The sequence below is a fragment of the Rhipicephalus sanguineus genome, chromosome 3 (genome assembly GCF_013339695.2).
Source record: "Rhipicephalus sanguineus isolate Rsan-2018 chromosome 3, BIME_Rsan_1.4, whole genome shotgun sequence".
Lineage (NCBI taxonomy): Eukaryota > Metazoa > Arthropoda > Arachnida > Ixodida > Ixodidae > Rhipicephalus > Rhipicephalus sanguineus.
The window spans coordinates 195,921,419-195,935,997 of NC_051178.1; the positions used below are offsets into that span (position 1 = coordinate 195,921,419).

At 46.4% G+C, this 14,579-nt stretch overlaps 1 protein-coding gene across 1 annotated transcript in view; it reads left to right on the forward strand.

Annotated features, from left to right (window-relative positions):
- LOC119387990 (RING finger protein nhl-1-like) overlaps positions 1-14,579 on the forward strand; it is a 124,580-nt gene that overhangs the window by 108,170 nt on the left and 1,831 nt on the right. The window contains 2 exon segments of the mRNA XM_049413778.1: positions 11,181-11,462; positions 12,890-13,332. Of these exon segments, the coding sequence (XP_049269735.1) occupies positions 11,181-11,462; positions 12,890-13,321 (714 nt within the window). The 3' untranslated portion in view covers positions 13,322-13,332.

The window sequence follows — 14,579 nt, forward strand, 5'->3', positions numbered from 1 at the left end:
TTCTCGATCCCATAGCTTCTTCCTCGGACAGCGTTCGGCAGTCCGAAATTGAAAAGTTGCGAAGATGCTACTTTCTGGACAATCTGCTGCTAACATATGTTGTTATGCCTTTGACTCTACAAGTTATATCACGCATAAACGACGCTATAGGGAAAGGATAAATTTGGGTTAGATTCGTGGATTGTCATTGGAAACCGTATATGCGTTTCTTCGGAGAAAAAAATACGAAGAAGCTTCTTCTTTTTGAGATTATATCCTATGGAATTTCTTGTCCTTAACGACGCCACCCACGACGTCATTGTGATGTAATGGATGTTGTGACGCTTTAGCGTGGTAAACCGCTCCCCCCGCCCCCTCCCCAACCCTGACTTTGAAAAGCTCACGAAAACTAGCAATTCGAGCTGTTTCTCATTTTTATGGTGCAATGTGATCGGTTTTATTAACAGCAAATAAATTATACTCCTGATATTTATACCTTCGGTAGTGGGGAAAGAAAAAGCTCTTTAACGAAAAACAGAAAATTTTGAACACGTGCACTGCTTGAAGGACGGAAATGAAAAAAAAAAAGCCGTATGAGCTGACAGAGGAGGGTGAAAAAAAAAAGAAATAAGACAAAGTAAGGGCGAGAAAATACATTACCATGGGTATGTGTATTCGGTTTTTGTTCTGCGTTGTTTTCCTACTGACGTACCAAGCCTGTCCTTACAGAGGGACATAATACATATATTTGCAAATTCAGAAGTACAATATGCGTATCCTGTATTTAGTATTTATATTTAATATGCCAATTTAATAATGTTGCATTGTTAAAAATGTAAGCTATCTGAACACACACACACACACACACACACACACACACACACACACACACACACACACACACACACACACACACACACACACACACACACACACACACGCACGCACGCACACACGCACACACACACACACACACACACACACAAACACACACACACACAAACACACACACACACACACACACACACACACACCTGCTGCGTAAAAATGCACGTGTGTATACACTCCCTTCCATTTTGCTTTCTCGAAGTTCTGGAACTCAAAAGTTAGATGGTGTAACGTGACGTTACGAAATAAAGCACGAACATCAAGCTACACAGAATTGCGCGATGCGGCTTGAACTTCTAATCTGGACTCACGCCCATAAATTCTTCTCTACAACATCTGTTTTTTTCTTTGCTCACGTAGGGTTTCATGTCATTCAGCATGAACGCGGTAAGAGGTCAGACGGGACAAATGGTTGCGAAGTGGAGATTGCGAATTCGTTGCTTTTAATGTAAAATGGCGTCATTTCTTGTTTGTGGAGCTTATGCATTAAGAATTTTTTTATGTTCCTCGATACCATACCGAGAAACATTCTATGTGGAATTCCTTGAAGGTATCTCCGTGCATTTGTTGGAAGCCCACCAGTCGCTCGGATCGCACTTTGCTTGACAGCACTGTGCACTTTGCTTCGCACTTTGCTTGAATTTTACGCAAGGCCGCGCGGTGGCTCAGTGGTTACGTTGCCCGGCTGCTGACCCGAAAGACGCGCGTTAGATCCCTGCCGTAGCGGTTGCATCTCGATGAATGCGAAATGTTAGAGGTCCGTGTACTGTGCGATGGCAGTGCACGTTGAGGAGCCCCAGATGGTCGAAATTATCCGAAGCCCTCCACTACCACGACGGAGTCCCTCAAAGCCCAAGTCGCTTCGGGACGTTAAACCCCACAAACCAACCAACCAACGTTACGCAACTGAACACATTTCTAATAGAGCAACGTAAGAAGTGTGACTCGTGCTCGAGCATTGTTACACGTGTCGCAACATGGTTCGGCTTTGTTCGTAACTCGACGCCTTCTGTGCTTCTGCGGACTCGGCATTGCGCAAAGGCATTGAACGCCGAGACGCGAAAGATGTCACGCCGAGCGCTGTCGATTATGTTGCTCACGTGCGGGGCGTAGCGGGCCATGACGGAGCTAGTTCCTTTGGCAGATGACATTAACGTGTAATGTCAGGATGGCACTGCATCCGGGCCACAGACGTGAATGACTGAGTTGACAGCGCACGGTAGGGACGCGCGGTTAAAAAAAAAAAAACATGGCTGATCCCTCTGTCATAGGAATCGGTATAACACGAAAGTGAAACGTGTCTTCACAGACGTAGTTGAGCGTTTGTTGTGCATTCTTTCGCCCCAAACGCGAAGGCATGAATGCTACAGCATCAAATTGTAATGTTACGCGAAAAACGGCAAGCCGCTCGAAACTTGCAATGCGCTGCTCCAAGCAGAAAGGACGCGCGTAAGAAACATACACAGGATGAGCGCGAACTGTCACAGTTGTAACTTATTTATCTGTGAGCAGCGCGCTCCTTTCGCAAAAGCGGCCGCTGCAGTGAGCGACGTGACCTTCGTGCTCTCAACGGAAACTTGCAGGCAGAGCGCAAGATGTACAAATTACCGAGATCACGAGATAAGCGCCCCCACGAGCGACCACGCCCTGTCGAGGCGCGCGCTAATCCGCGTGGGGGACGACTTTTAAAGCGCGCTCTTCGAGCCCTTCGCGCCATCTCGCTAGTGATAACGAAAACACGTTGTACCGCCGATCTCTGAGTACCGCCACCGGCAAATGGTGTACATAAATAGCTCGCCGTTAGCATAGCACAGAACATGCCGTTTGTGGCGGAGTCGTTTCGCGCTGCGCGCTGCCGATCGAGAGGTCGTAAGTTCGACTCCCGGTGACGGAACTTTGCTTATAGTTTTTTCTTTGCCATATGTTAGTCCTTATATTTTACAACGTCATATCTGTGACGGAAATGCGTCAGTGGAGCCGTGGTGGACCCCGGCATAAAACACTTTCGTGTTAAAAAAGGAAACAGTCGTTTTTTGTTTAGCACACAGGCGTAGCGATTTCCATTGCAAGGACATCGCGGTGTTCGACCTTGTTGGGGGATGCAACACGTGGTGGCCTCATGTATGCAAATTCCGGCCTTTCTGAAATGCGCATAGAATCTCAACGTAACTGTAGCAGCGTTTCATGAAAGCTGTAGCTGCCGTCTGCAATCACTCACATACCGAATTTACGTAGTTGCGTGCGTGCAGAATATGTCGTATCGCAGACGGCAAATATTCGGCATCATATAAGGGTACACCTGCTACATACGAATCGCATTATATTACAAATTGTCGAGCGCGAAACGCGACCTACTCGTAGGTTTGAACGTTAACCGTTTTCGGTAAATTCTGCGGGCTGTAGGGTTTTCGTAATTGTTAGCATGCAAAAGAGGACGCGGTTGAAGAGCTCTGCCGATTCAACGTCTGACAGGCAACTGGCACCAAAGGTATGCTTTCGCGTTACTGCAGTGCTCTTTCCTAAACAAGGTATAGTGAAACGACCAGCACCTAGACAGCATAGGAGAAACTAACTGCTGCTGTTCAGTCAAAAGAAGTGGGGGAATTCATTGTGTATTTACTATATGTCGTTATTAAACACACACACACACACACACACACACACACACACACACACACACACACACACACACACACACACACACACACACACACACACACACACACACACACACACACACACACACACACACACACACACACACACACACACACACACACACACACACACACACACACACACACACACACACACACACACACACACACACACACACACACATCCTTGCCCGCGGTTACCCTTATTATTTCCATTAAAATCTGCCGTAATGACGTATCAGAGATCCACCTGTCTCACGCATGCCTCTGTGGAGTTTCTCCCAAGATTGCTGCTAGAGGGAATTCTGGCGCTGCATTCTGTTCACCATGGATAGGGGAGGAACGAAGAAGATGATGCTGACCATCATCACGCTTTTCGATGAAAAATTAGCTCTGAAGCTGAAGAATGTAAGGTAAAAATTTATCCGTCATTATCAGGCTGGCTTTACTGCGCGCACTGACAGAAATGCCCGGAGCCGACGTAATGCAACCATTCTATTTTTCTTCTTCAGGCTTCGTAAGTATACTCGGTTACAGCCTAAGAAAAAATGTCGGCTAACCCGATACCCATCACTGTCCCTCCTACAGAAAATTCGCATAAACCCTCCAGCCAATAGGGCTTACCCATTTTCGTGACGCCAAGCACTTCTCGTGTGTGTCAGATAGTTTGAATTTCTCATACAGACGCACGTTTGTGTCGCTGGTTTTAAGACTTGAAGCTCCTGGTAAATTTTGTCAGGGATTCGGACATCGCTGTTCAGCCAGCCGTAATATTTTAGGTAATAACGACGAATTTTTAACTCTTAATGTGCATAATATTTACATTAGCCGAGTAAAAGTACACACGGTTCGAGCGGAAACCAACTAGCACGACTGTCTTTCGCAGGGGAAGGACAGGTCCGCCGCGGTTCTGTGAGCCGAGCTTACGATTTTTTCCTACGTTGTAACCGAGTGCAGTCCGAGTGGCGATTTGCCTACGTTATAACCACGATTGGCCGGCTGTGTGCGAGAAATGATAAGAACGGAATCGAGATAAAGGAAAGGAATCGCTGCTTTATTCCGCAGGCCGCCAGGTTTCCCTCTAGCAGTAGGAAGCTCTATTGTAACCTCCCAACCTGATGGCCTGCCGTCGTTTTGCAAATTTCAGAGCCACCGGCACAGTTGAAGTTGGGCACGGCCGGGTCCCCCCCTCTCCCCCGAAGCGCTGGCAGCGATCGGCTTAACACCCGGACTGGCTCCCGCCCACCCCATAACCGAGTGGCCTGCCAGGGCTGCCCCAGTGACCACGGCACCTACTGCTGGCTTGAGTGCGCGCGCACCCGCCATGTGTGTGTGTGTGTGTGTGTCTAGCAACCCTGCCGCGCTGCTGCTGCTGCCGCCGCTGCGTGACAGACGTGACGCTCGAAAAAGGAACAATGCCGACAAGGCATATCGCTGGCCACCTCAGCCAGACTCTCCCCGTCCCACGCCTCCTCCGAATCTCGAATTTCATCCCCCGGGGAACGAAACGGAGCAATAGTGGTTTTTTCCCCTCTCTAGTCGGCTACAGCCTAAGAATAAATACAAACTCCACCCTCAAATCCGCGGCGCGCTTGTCAGTCACCCCTGTAAGAGATTCGTGCAAGCTGGTTTCCTTTCGTACCGCAAGTGCTTTTTCTGTGCTAATGTGAATATCGGGGATATCGAAAATTGAAGATTCGTAGTTTCCATAGGCACGCGCAGGAAGGGGGCGGGGGGGGGGGCGACCGCCTTCCCTAATCATCTAAAGGGGGGCGCCAATTCTGCCACATACCTTCACTCAGTCGGACCTTTCACGTTATGTTTTAATGCGCAGGCTTATGGCTACACATGTATTTGACGCTAATGGTGACCAAGGACCTCTAATGTTGCATTCCAAGAGCTGCTTGTTTCCCATTTTTACCCTGGAAAGCCGGGGAGCAACGACAGGCCTTTGTGAGAAGCATCGCTTCATTTTTTTTTTCATTTTTGCACCCATTGCGGACCTCGTTTTCTTTCGGACTCTACCAACGGGGAGGGGCCACGTTGAAAATTCGACCCCCTAACGGAGAACCCTGCGCGCGCCTATGGTCCTTCCTACCTAAAACATGACCTTTGGCTAAGCCGTGATCTCAGAACCTCTGCTTAAGTTTGCCAGAACGCTCAAGTTTTCGACTTAGAACCAGCGACGCGAACATGTGTCTGTATGGGAATACCGAGTACGTGAAACACGCGAGAAGTGGTCCACCTCACGGAAGTGAGCAAATGTGATTGGATGGTATTGTCTATGCATGATCTCTGTGGGTGGGACAGTGATGACAGTTGGTGGAGCTTATATTTATTCTTAGGCTGTAACCGACTATAGAAACTTTCCTATCACCTTGCGAGGGCAGACGACGAATACCGTTTTGTACGAACATGCGCTCTAGGGAATGTAGTTCCAAGGAAGCGAGCTTATTTTATTTATTTTTCAACTGTGTAACGTAAGCCGATCCACGTTGATGAATGAAACATTTGCGCTGATTTTCCAAGACGAAATTTCACTCAGTAATGCGTTCGGGAAACTTGGGGTCGTTCCCGAGTATAGCCTTTAGAAAAAGGACGCGCGGCTATTAGCGAAGGAAATCGAGAACGGCCTTCCGCTTCCGTGTTATTCAAGGTATGCGGCACTTCTCCTAGAAGAACGAGAAAAATCAACATCTCAATTTCTCCATCGTATTCAATTCGGCGATGTACGGTCGCTGAGAAAAACACGTGCGTGTGACCTCCTTTTGTCGAAGCAGTTTTCTTTTTGTGCTGACTTTTTTTGTTCCAATTTTAGCTAGTCTTCTATATCATTCGGACCTCGGAGCTGGCTTCCGAGGAGATGGAGCGATCAGTGCTGCAGGCCTGACGCTCTCAGTTACACGTCTCTTTTTTTGTACTTGCTCAATAAACGAACGTGGCCAGGCTACGGCTTAAACTCTGACATTTCTTGGTGCTTCAGTCACTGACCTGTAATCGCTTCAACATAACGTAGCGTGACAATGTGTGTTGTTTGAACCCACTGCATGCTGCGCTCATCACATGTAAGACGTGCTGGCGCGACTAATGCTGGCTCATTAACTCCTATGCAACTGCCGACACTCACAGCAGCAGAAAAAAGAAAGGCCTATAAGTCCCGAAGGGATATGTGATGCGGAACTATAAGTACGACGGGAATGCGGCTGTCTCTGGGCCATCCAGAAACCTGCCGTGTCGCCATGGCGACGCGCAAACTGAATTCTTATTTATTGCCTATGATCAGCAGTCTGCGCATATATCCGGATGTAATCCCACACCCTGTGGTTTCTTTTTTTATTCCAGTCAGAAGAGATGGCGGGTGAAGACCTTCACGGCGTTTTATGCGCACTGCAGTAGCGGGGCTGGTGGTCTTTTATAGTCATACTATGGGCCATGGTTAAACCATTCATTCGGAATGTATGTTTATCCGGTGAGCGTCCTTAAGAGGAAAGCGCGTCTTTGGTTATCATTGCGGTCTTTGAACGCGTATTTATTTCTGGAATAACTAATGTTATTCCAGAAATAACTAATGTTATTCCATTAGCAACAGTCTGTGCACGGTGTGTCGTACATATAAGCCTGGTATTTTTCCAGTTATCGGCAGGTATATTGTAGTTTGTTGTAAAGAAGTAGTAAAGCAACAATTCAGCGAAGCTTTCTGGTGGCTGGTTCAACTGAATTTTATTCGTAGTATTGCGCTACGGTTTTATATTTACTAAGCTTAGTGTATCTCTAAACATGCGTCAAACGCAGACGAGAGAAAGAAGTTGCTTGATACCTGAAAATATAGTGGTCCCTTTCTGTGAGGACAATAAACTCAAACTGCATACCCGTTTCTGTAAGCTACACATAGCGCAAAGCTAGATTGTCAAGGTGTTCAACTGCGTTTGTGCTGTTTAGGTTTCTGGTGAATGGCTGTTTTTGAAATGCGCTCTAATCAAAGAAATAATAACGGCATGGGACCGAAAAACAAATAAGAAAGTCTTCTTGTTCTCGCCCATTCCCTTGCGCTCTTAGCAAATAATTTTCTTCCTTTGAGAATTTTTCAGTTTGTCTGCATCCGCATCGAAGGTTTATTGGAAAACGTGAGACCAGGCTGCGTCAACGTATTTCGACCATTGTGGAGTCCCTGTGCGAATATTCAACAATGTTACTCCTAAAAGAAGTTATGTACATCGGGAAGCTCCTGAAGCGCTCCAAGTATGCATGGTCAGGTGTATAACGTGGCGAAATTAAATTGGACTCTAATATATTTCGTCATGATCGGTTAATTTCGTCACCTTTTCTTGCAGTAATTTACTTATTCCAACGGAACGTTTACTCAACAGAGTGGACACTGACGTTATGTTCATTGCTTTGGCGTAGTAAAATGTCCGTCGATGAATCAATACCATTGCAAAAGTAGCATCACAGCAGCTGGAAAGCGTTATTTGCGGGCAAGGTTTCAACCGGGCAAATCATAGGCGACAACGTTTAAGGTATGAATGTTCTTGAACATGGTCTGTCGCTGGAGCCGTCGTTTCGACAGGTAATCTCGTCTTCTTCAAGACAGCTTTAAAGGAGTTGCTGCCTCAAAAAGACAATACCACTTGAATATTCTTCAAGGCTCCATTTCTCCTGAACCCATGCCTTGTTCGAACGTCTTAAGGTATGCAATTTAATCACAGGCAAATGAAAGTCTTATAGCGACATCTCGAAAGAACCATCTTCACTGGAAGTTTGGTTGTCAGAAATCGGATTGCGATTCTTCGAAGTCTTTGAGAACTGCTATATCATTTTTCATAGTCACAGTGACTGACTTTTCACTTGCTAAATATATTCAACTGCCGAAAAGGGACATATAATTACAAGCATATTGTTCCCGGCTCCTGTCTGGAATTTTGAACGCGCGGTCACTCAACTTCCGTCGATAAGTGAAGTGCCTTTGGAAAAATCCCTAACTTCTCTTACGAGCAAGTCCTTCAGTTACAGTGGCAGTTCGCCCGCAAAGAACTATGTACATACATAAGGCGTGAAGCTACGTAAGTGTACCCTTCTAAGAACTCATGCGTTCGAGGACTCTTTCATCAGGTGAGACGTGCAAGACGGACTCCGCGCGGTCCGACTCGTTTTGTCGGTAAGTGCCTCACGAGGACTAGCGGTCTTTGTCCTGCAAGAACATCTTGTTTTTTTTAATGACTCGGACAGCATGAAATGTTTCGATGTAGAACAGCTGTCCATTCCAAAGTTGTATCGAGAGTTTGACCTTGGATTGAAAAGGGCAGCGTGCGTGCGTGTGCGTGTGTATGTGTTTGCTTGCGTGCGTGGTATGCTCCTACGAACAACAAGTGTCTCTTCATAAAGCGTGCGTTAAAGAAAGGAAGAACGGCAACAAGAAAAATAAATCAATCGTGGGCAGCGTGTTAAGTACGGCCTGCAAGAAAGTATTCAGATAGCTTCAGTATTCGGGGTATGCTTTGAAGGGGGGAATGGTTTCGTAACGACATCAAGAGGAGATAGAGAGAGAGAGATAGAGAGGGTGTCTTTACGTTTATTTTATTTCGTTAATTATTATTATTGTAAAGCTTTGCCTCACGCTTTTTCTCACTGAAAGAAGCAGAAAAGCAACGACGCACATTCTCTTGGAACTAAATTATGTTCGTGTACTTTGCAGCGAGGAAAGAAAAACCCTAAAAAGTCTTTGAAACCATTATAACCTTGTTAAAGCATGCAGTCTTATGCTCCAGAAAAACATGTTTGCAGCCAAAGGCGGTACTTTAAAATGGGTTGCCAGCTCTCTTCGCTTTTATTCTTTTCTCGACAGCAGTAATTATAACAGGGCTTGCTTTTTAATTTTTTTTCAGTGGAAACACAGGGAAAAACAAAGAAACTATAAGGAAGGGAAGCTAAATTTCGTAATGACAAAAAAAAATGTGAATATACAAATGGCTATAGCAGAGGAGGAGAAATGAGAGAAGTAATTAAGTTATGCGAGGATGAAAGAACACCTTCTGTACACTTGCCTTCGCTAGAGGTAACACAAAACAAAACAAATAGAGGAAGGGGGGGGGGTTACCCTGTGATAGACGATCACACGAGCGCATTGTGGTTAAGATATACGTATAATGCCTGTGAAGTTTTCTGCGTTGACGACCGATGAGCTCGGTAATCTGTAGTCTTCTGCGTATTACCAACGGCTGGCCCTCCGTTCACGCTAATGAGATGGAAGGCTATTGTCATCGTATGATGTAGGCTTGATGTTAGGTTAGGTTTCTGGCTCTTACAACACGTTGCTGCACCAAAGAGAAAGACTGTGAGGATAATGGAAATTGTATAGGCGTCAAGACTAAAGCGCAAAATAAATGTTTAGTACTCAAGAATAAAAAAAAAAGATTGTAGCCTTAGCAGATGTGATTGGTTTTCAGTGAGCGTATTAAATTTCTTTTATTCCCTTTACGAATCGCATTCGTGGTTCCTTCTTGTAGCCCATTTAATCATCGTATTTTAGTTATGGGCTCATTTGACGTCATTATTGCTGCGGGAAGATGCTGCCACCACTATAATTGATTTCACAGCTCATGAAACTGCTCGAATGTCTTTTCCTTCTCTTTAAAACAAAAATATTCAACGATATTAAAAGCTACAACAGGTTATCGTGATGATGTGTGCGGAATCGTAACGATATCATGTATAGAAGGCAGTCACGAAGAAGTGAACGGCGCTTTAGTCACAACTGCAGACATGTGCGTATTGAGCTCTTGCAGTAAGTTCTGAGGAACCACTGCGGAGGTGGTTGGTTCAGCAACCATGATCTAAAAAGTTTGTCTTGGGGCCTTCGCCTGATCTTTTCATCAACGTGGTATTGTGAAAGCTGTCGTCAAATCTTTACGCGGGAGTGTACTGAATGTAATACTTCGAAGGGTCTTTGACAGTTCGTAATTAGAACTAACAGACAAGAAAGCGAATGAAAGTATAGGACATATCTGTAGTAATTATGATGTAAATGAGAGGAAAATGAAGTGGACAAAAAGATAACTTGCCGCCGGCAGGGACCGAAGGTGGCAAGATATCTTTTCGTCCACCTTACGTTCTTCACATTTACATTGTATATACAACAGACAACATCTCCTCTACTTTCCTTGGCTTTCTTGTCTGTTAGTTCTAATTATTGTTGTGTCTAGCAAAGATACACGAGCCCTTCAAATTCCCCTTCTTTTGACCATTCGAGTTTTTTTTTCAGTACCACGTTCGCCCTAACAATTAATACTTTCTATCTCTCTCATTACATCAATTTCTCTTCCCAACGCTAAGTAGCAGGACAAAACCTTCATTCAGACTGACCTTTCAGCTTTCCTGCCATGTTAAAGAAATTTTATGACCGGCTAACGTCCTTATCAGTCATGCTTAGTTCCAAAATGACTTCTTGTTGGGCAAATTTGTGCTTAGATTGGTTAGGTACGCTTGATGAGCGAAAAATTTTATCATGGTCCTTTAGGGCGCGCGTTAGCGTGCAGCGGGCTGCTGTGTAGTTTTCACGAAATGTATTTTACACCACAATCAAGCATACCTAACCAATCTAATGCTTCGTTCCCCGATCTTCGTCCTTTCGATTTGGGAACCTTCGGTTGCGTGTCGCAGGTATTCGACGCGTCCGGCCGTTTTCAGCACGAGTTCGGCACGTACGGCAGCTCCGAGGGCGAGTTCGACTGCCTGGCCGGCGTGGCGGTGAACCGCATCGGCCAGTTCATCGTGTCCGACCGGTACAACCACCGCGTGCAGATCTTCGACCCGTCGGGCCGCTTCCTGAGGGCGTTCGGCTGCGAGGGGCGCACCGACGCTCGCTTCAACTACCCTTGGGGCATCACTACAGACTCGCTGGGATTCATCTACGTGTGCGACAAGGAGAACCACAGGGTCCAAGTGAGTACACCTGCTGTCTCCTCACTTCTACAACGGTTGCACTCTCTGGCTGTGTCTTCGTGTTTCACGATAACGATAATCACGATCAGGTCTGCTTGAGAGAGAGAGAGAGAGAGAAGCAGGGATCGGTAGGTAGGTTAACCAGAAGCACGTTCGGTTTGCTACCCTGCGCGGGGGAAGGAATAAAGAGGCAAAAAGAGAGGCAGAATAAAGGAGAGGGATGGGCAGAATCACGCGCACACTTGGGGGAGCACATCAAGTCTACAGGCGGTTGCACAGATGTGTTGACTTTAGGCATTTCAGTATATTGCTTTCATTGCCTTCTGTGCCTGCGAGGCACATGTCCATAGTCCTAGAATCATTGCAGAAAATGCCTCCTAGTGCAGTTGATTCAGAAGCATTGGGAGCGGGCCTCGCTGAGAGTCGTAGAGAGGGCAGCTGCAACAGGACGTGTTCAACTGTCTAATTCCGCAGGAACCACAGAGACAGTTGCCTGCGTTCCTCTTCTTAAAAGAACCCGATTACAGCGACGGTGCCAGTTACTTTAAGGACAGCACTACAATGACGGGGCAACAGTTTTCATACAAGTGCGTCGGCTGAACCGTCTGTTACGTGCGTCTGTTACAAGTGAAAGGGGCAGACCGCTCAAGCCTGAAAACATGCTGCATCACCATACGGTTAGACCACCGTGCGTTTATGAGAAGTGTTGACCTGTCACTATAGTCCACTTGTTAAAGTGACGGGCTTCCTCACCGTAGTGAGTGACCTCCAAATATGAAAGCAGGAAGAACAGAAAGAACGACGAATGAAATGACATCGTAGCGGACTAAAATGATGCCTAATGATGAGTAGGAACGAAAATAATATTGCGAAAGCTGCCAGAAAGAAAACTTAAGCAACACGATAGAGCAACTCTTGTACAATAAAAGACAAGAAAATTAGAGCCTTTCTTGTCTAATAGAGTGCGTCTTTTAGGTAAAAGCGACATTGCTCATAGTGTGAAGTTGTATGTCCCGACGTGATCTTCGTTCTGGGTGTGGCCATACACCTTTACAGACTGTCGAAAACGGAAATAAATGGTGCAGCGAAACATGAGAGGCGACCTTTTTGAAGTTGGCACGCATGCTCGACGTGACATCATGTGTGTTGTTCCGAGTTCTCTCTTGTGTTCGTATTTGCACGCTTACCATGTTTTATCATGTGACATCATCGTCGATTTTAGGGACCTCTGCTCGGACCTGCTTGAATTTTCATAGGTAAGCATGAGCTGCGTTGTGTTTAAGGAGGCTGAAAGTCCGAAAGTAACTAGACAATCTCGAGAATTTTGGTTCATTCTGTGCTACGCGCACGACGCGCAAGTTAATATTTGCTTTAGAACAGTGAGCTTTGTTCCTATAACGACTGCCACCCTGTATGCCCTCGTACAGGTATTCCAGTCGGACGGCACATTCGTGGGCAAGTTCGGCTCGCTGGGTTCGCGGCCGGGCCACCTGGAGCACCCGCACTACGTGGCGGTGTCGAACACGAACCGCGTGATCGTGAGCGACTCGAACAACCACCGCATCCAGATCTTCGACGTGAACGGGCGCAGCCTCTCCACCTTCGGCTCCGAAGGGTCGGACGAAGGCCAGTTCAAGTTCCCGCGTGGCGTCGCCGTGGACGACCAGGGCTACATCATGGTGGGCGACTCGGGCAACAACCGCATACAGATCTTCCAGCCGGACGGCTCCTTCCTGCGCGCCTTTGGCCAGTGGGGCTCCGGCGACGGCGAGTTCAAGGGACTCGAAGGCATCGCTGTCATGCCCAGCGGGAACATCGTCGTTTGCGACCGCGAGAACCACCGCATACAGGTCTTCTGAGCAAAATGCAGGTGAGTGACAGAGCTCGTACACTACCACTCGGCGCACTGACTTGGCACAGAGCAAAGCCCCATAGAGCTAATCATGTCCCTGCGTTGCTTTAGCGCAACTCGGTTTGAGCGCGAAGGAAAAGGGACATAAGTAAGGAAGGCCAAAGACAGGTGACTGGATGAGCTCTAATACAAGAAATATAGAATGTGATGCACCAACTCGCCCAGTCAGCAACATTTGCCTTATAGCGACTGAAGGGACATTGTCGATGGTTTAAATAACAAACGTGTTCGTTTACCGCTTTCTTCTGGGAAAGCCTGCCACATTTACTTCCAAGTCATAGCAAGTCCATGAGGGGAAACTCGTTTCGAAAAATAACGGCCAGTAACAGCACAATACTCGCGCAAATATTTGCAAGAAATACGGCGCTTGCTTTAGGCGCGCCTTTCTTTTTTTTTTTTTTGATTCCGCTTCTGTCCCGTTTTACGCGCCCTGTTAATAATAATTTAACCATTCAGCCTAGTTGAACAAATGTCGACTCATGTTAGCGCAAGAGGTTTTCGCACCCGTTTATATATTTGTTTCGTGTGTGCCCTCACAAGTGCGCGCACCTAATGTTAACACTGTTTTCATCATTTTCTTTCTTTTAGTCAATCTTTACCCTTCCGCCAGTGTAGGGTAACAAACCGCGTACGTAATTCAACCTCCATCGCTTTCCCTCTTTTTTTATTAGAAAATAATTTTTTTTCGGCGAGTTATTGGGCCATTCGCTCCACCCACGTTTCCGTATTCCCCCAGTTTCTTTGTTATGCCAACAAGACTAGGGTGGCTGCTTATAACAGACCGCTTCCTTACTTTGCTGCTTAAGGTTGTTATGTTTTCTGTTGAACATGTGGACACTCGTGCACGATAGAAGTAATAGTGTGCATGGGAAGCCAATATTTATTTAATGGTACGTTTCCACACTGGCTGTGAAAGCAGCCCAAATAAAGGCTATCGTTTTATGAGTGAAGTTAAACAGAGCGTACGAAATAATGCATAGCATGCACGCTATTTGCGCATTCAAAGGTCAGTATGCATCCTCGTGATATATAAACACCTGTGTTCTGTAGACAAGCGGCGCGTGCAAGTTTAACCAAAGCATGGGCTAGTTACTTTCTTTTCAGAACCTATGCTTGAATTGCCCGATAGCTTAAAGAATGGTGTAGCCTCAATAGCACCCTGTAAAGACGTGAATTCGTCGTTGCTTTGAAGGACAGACGCGCCG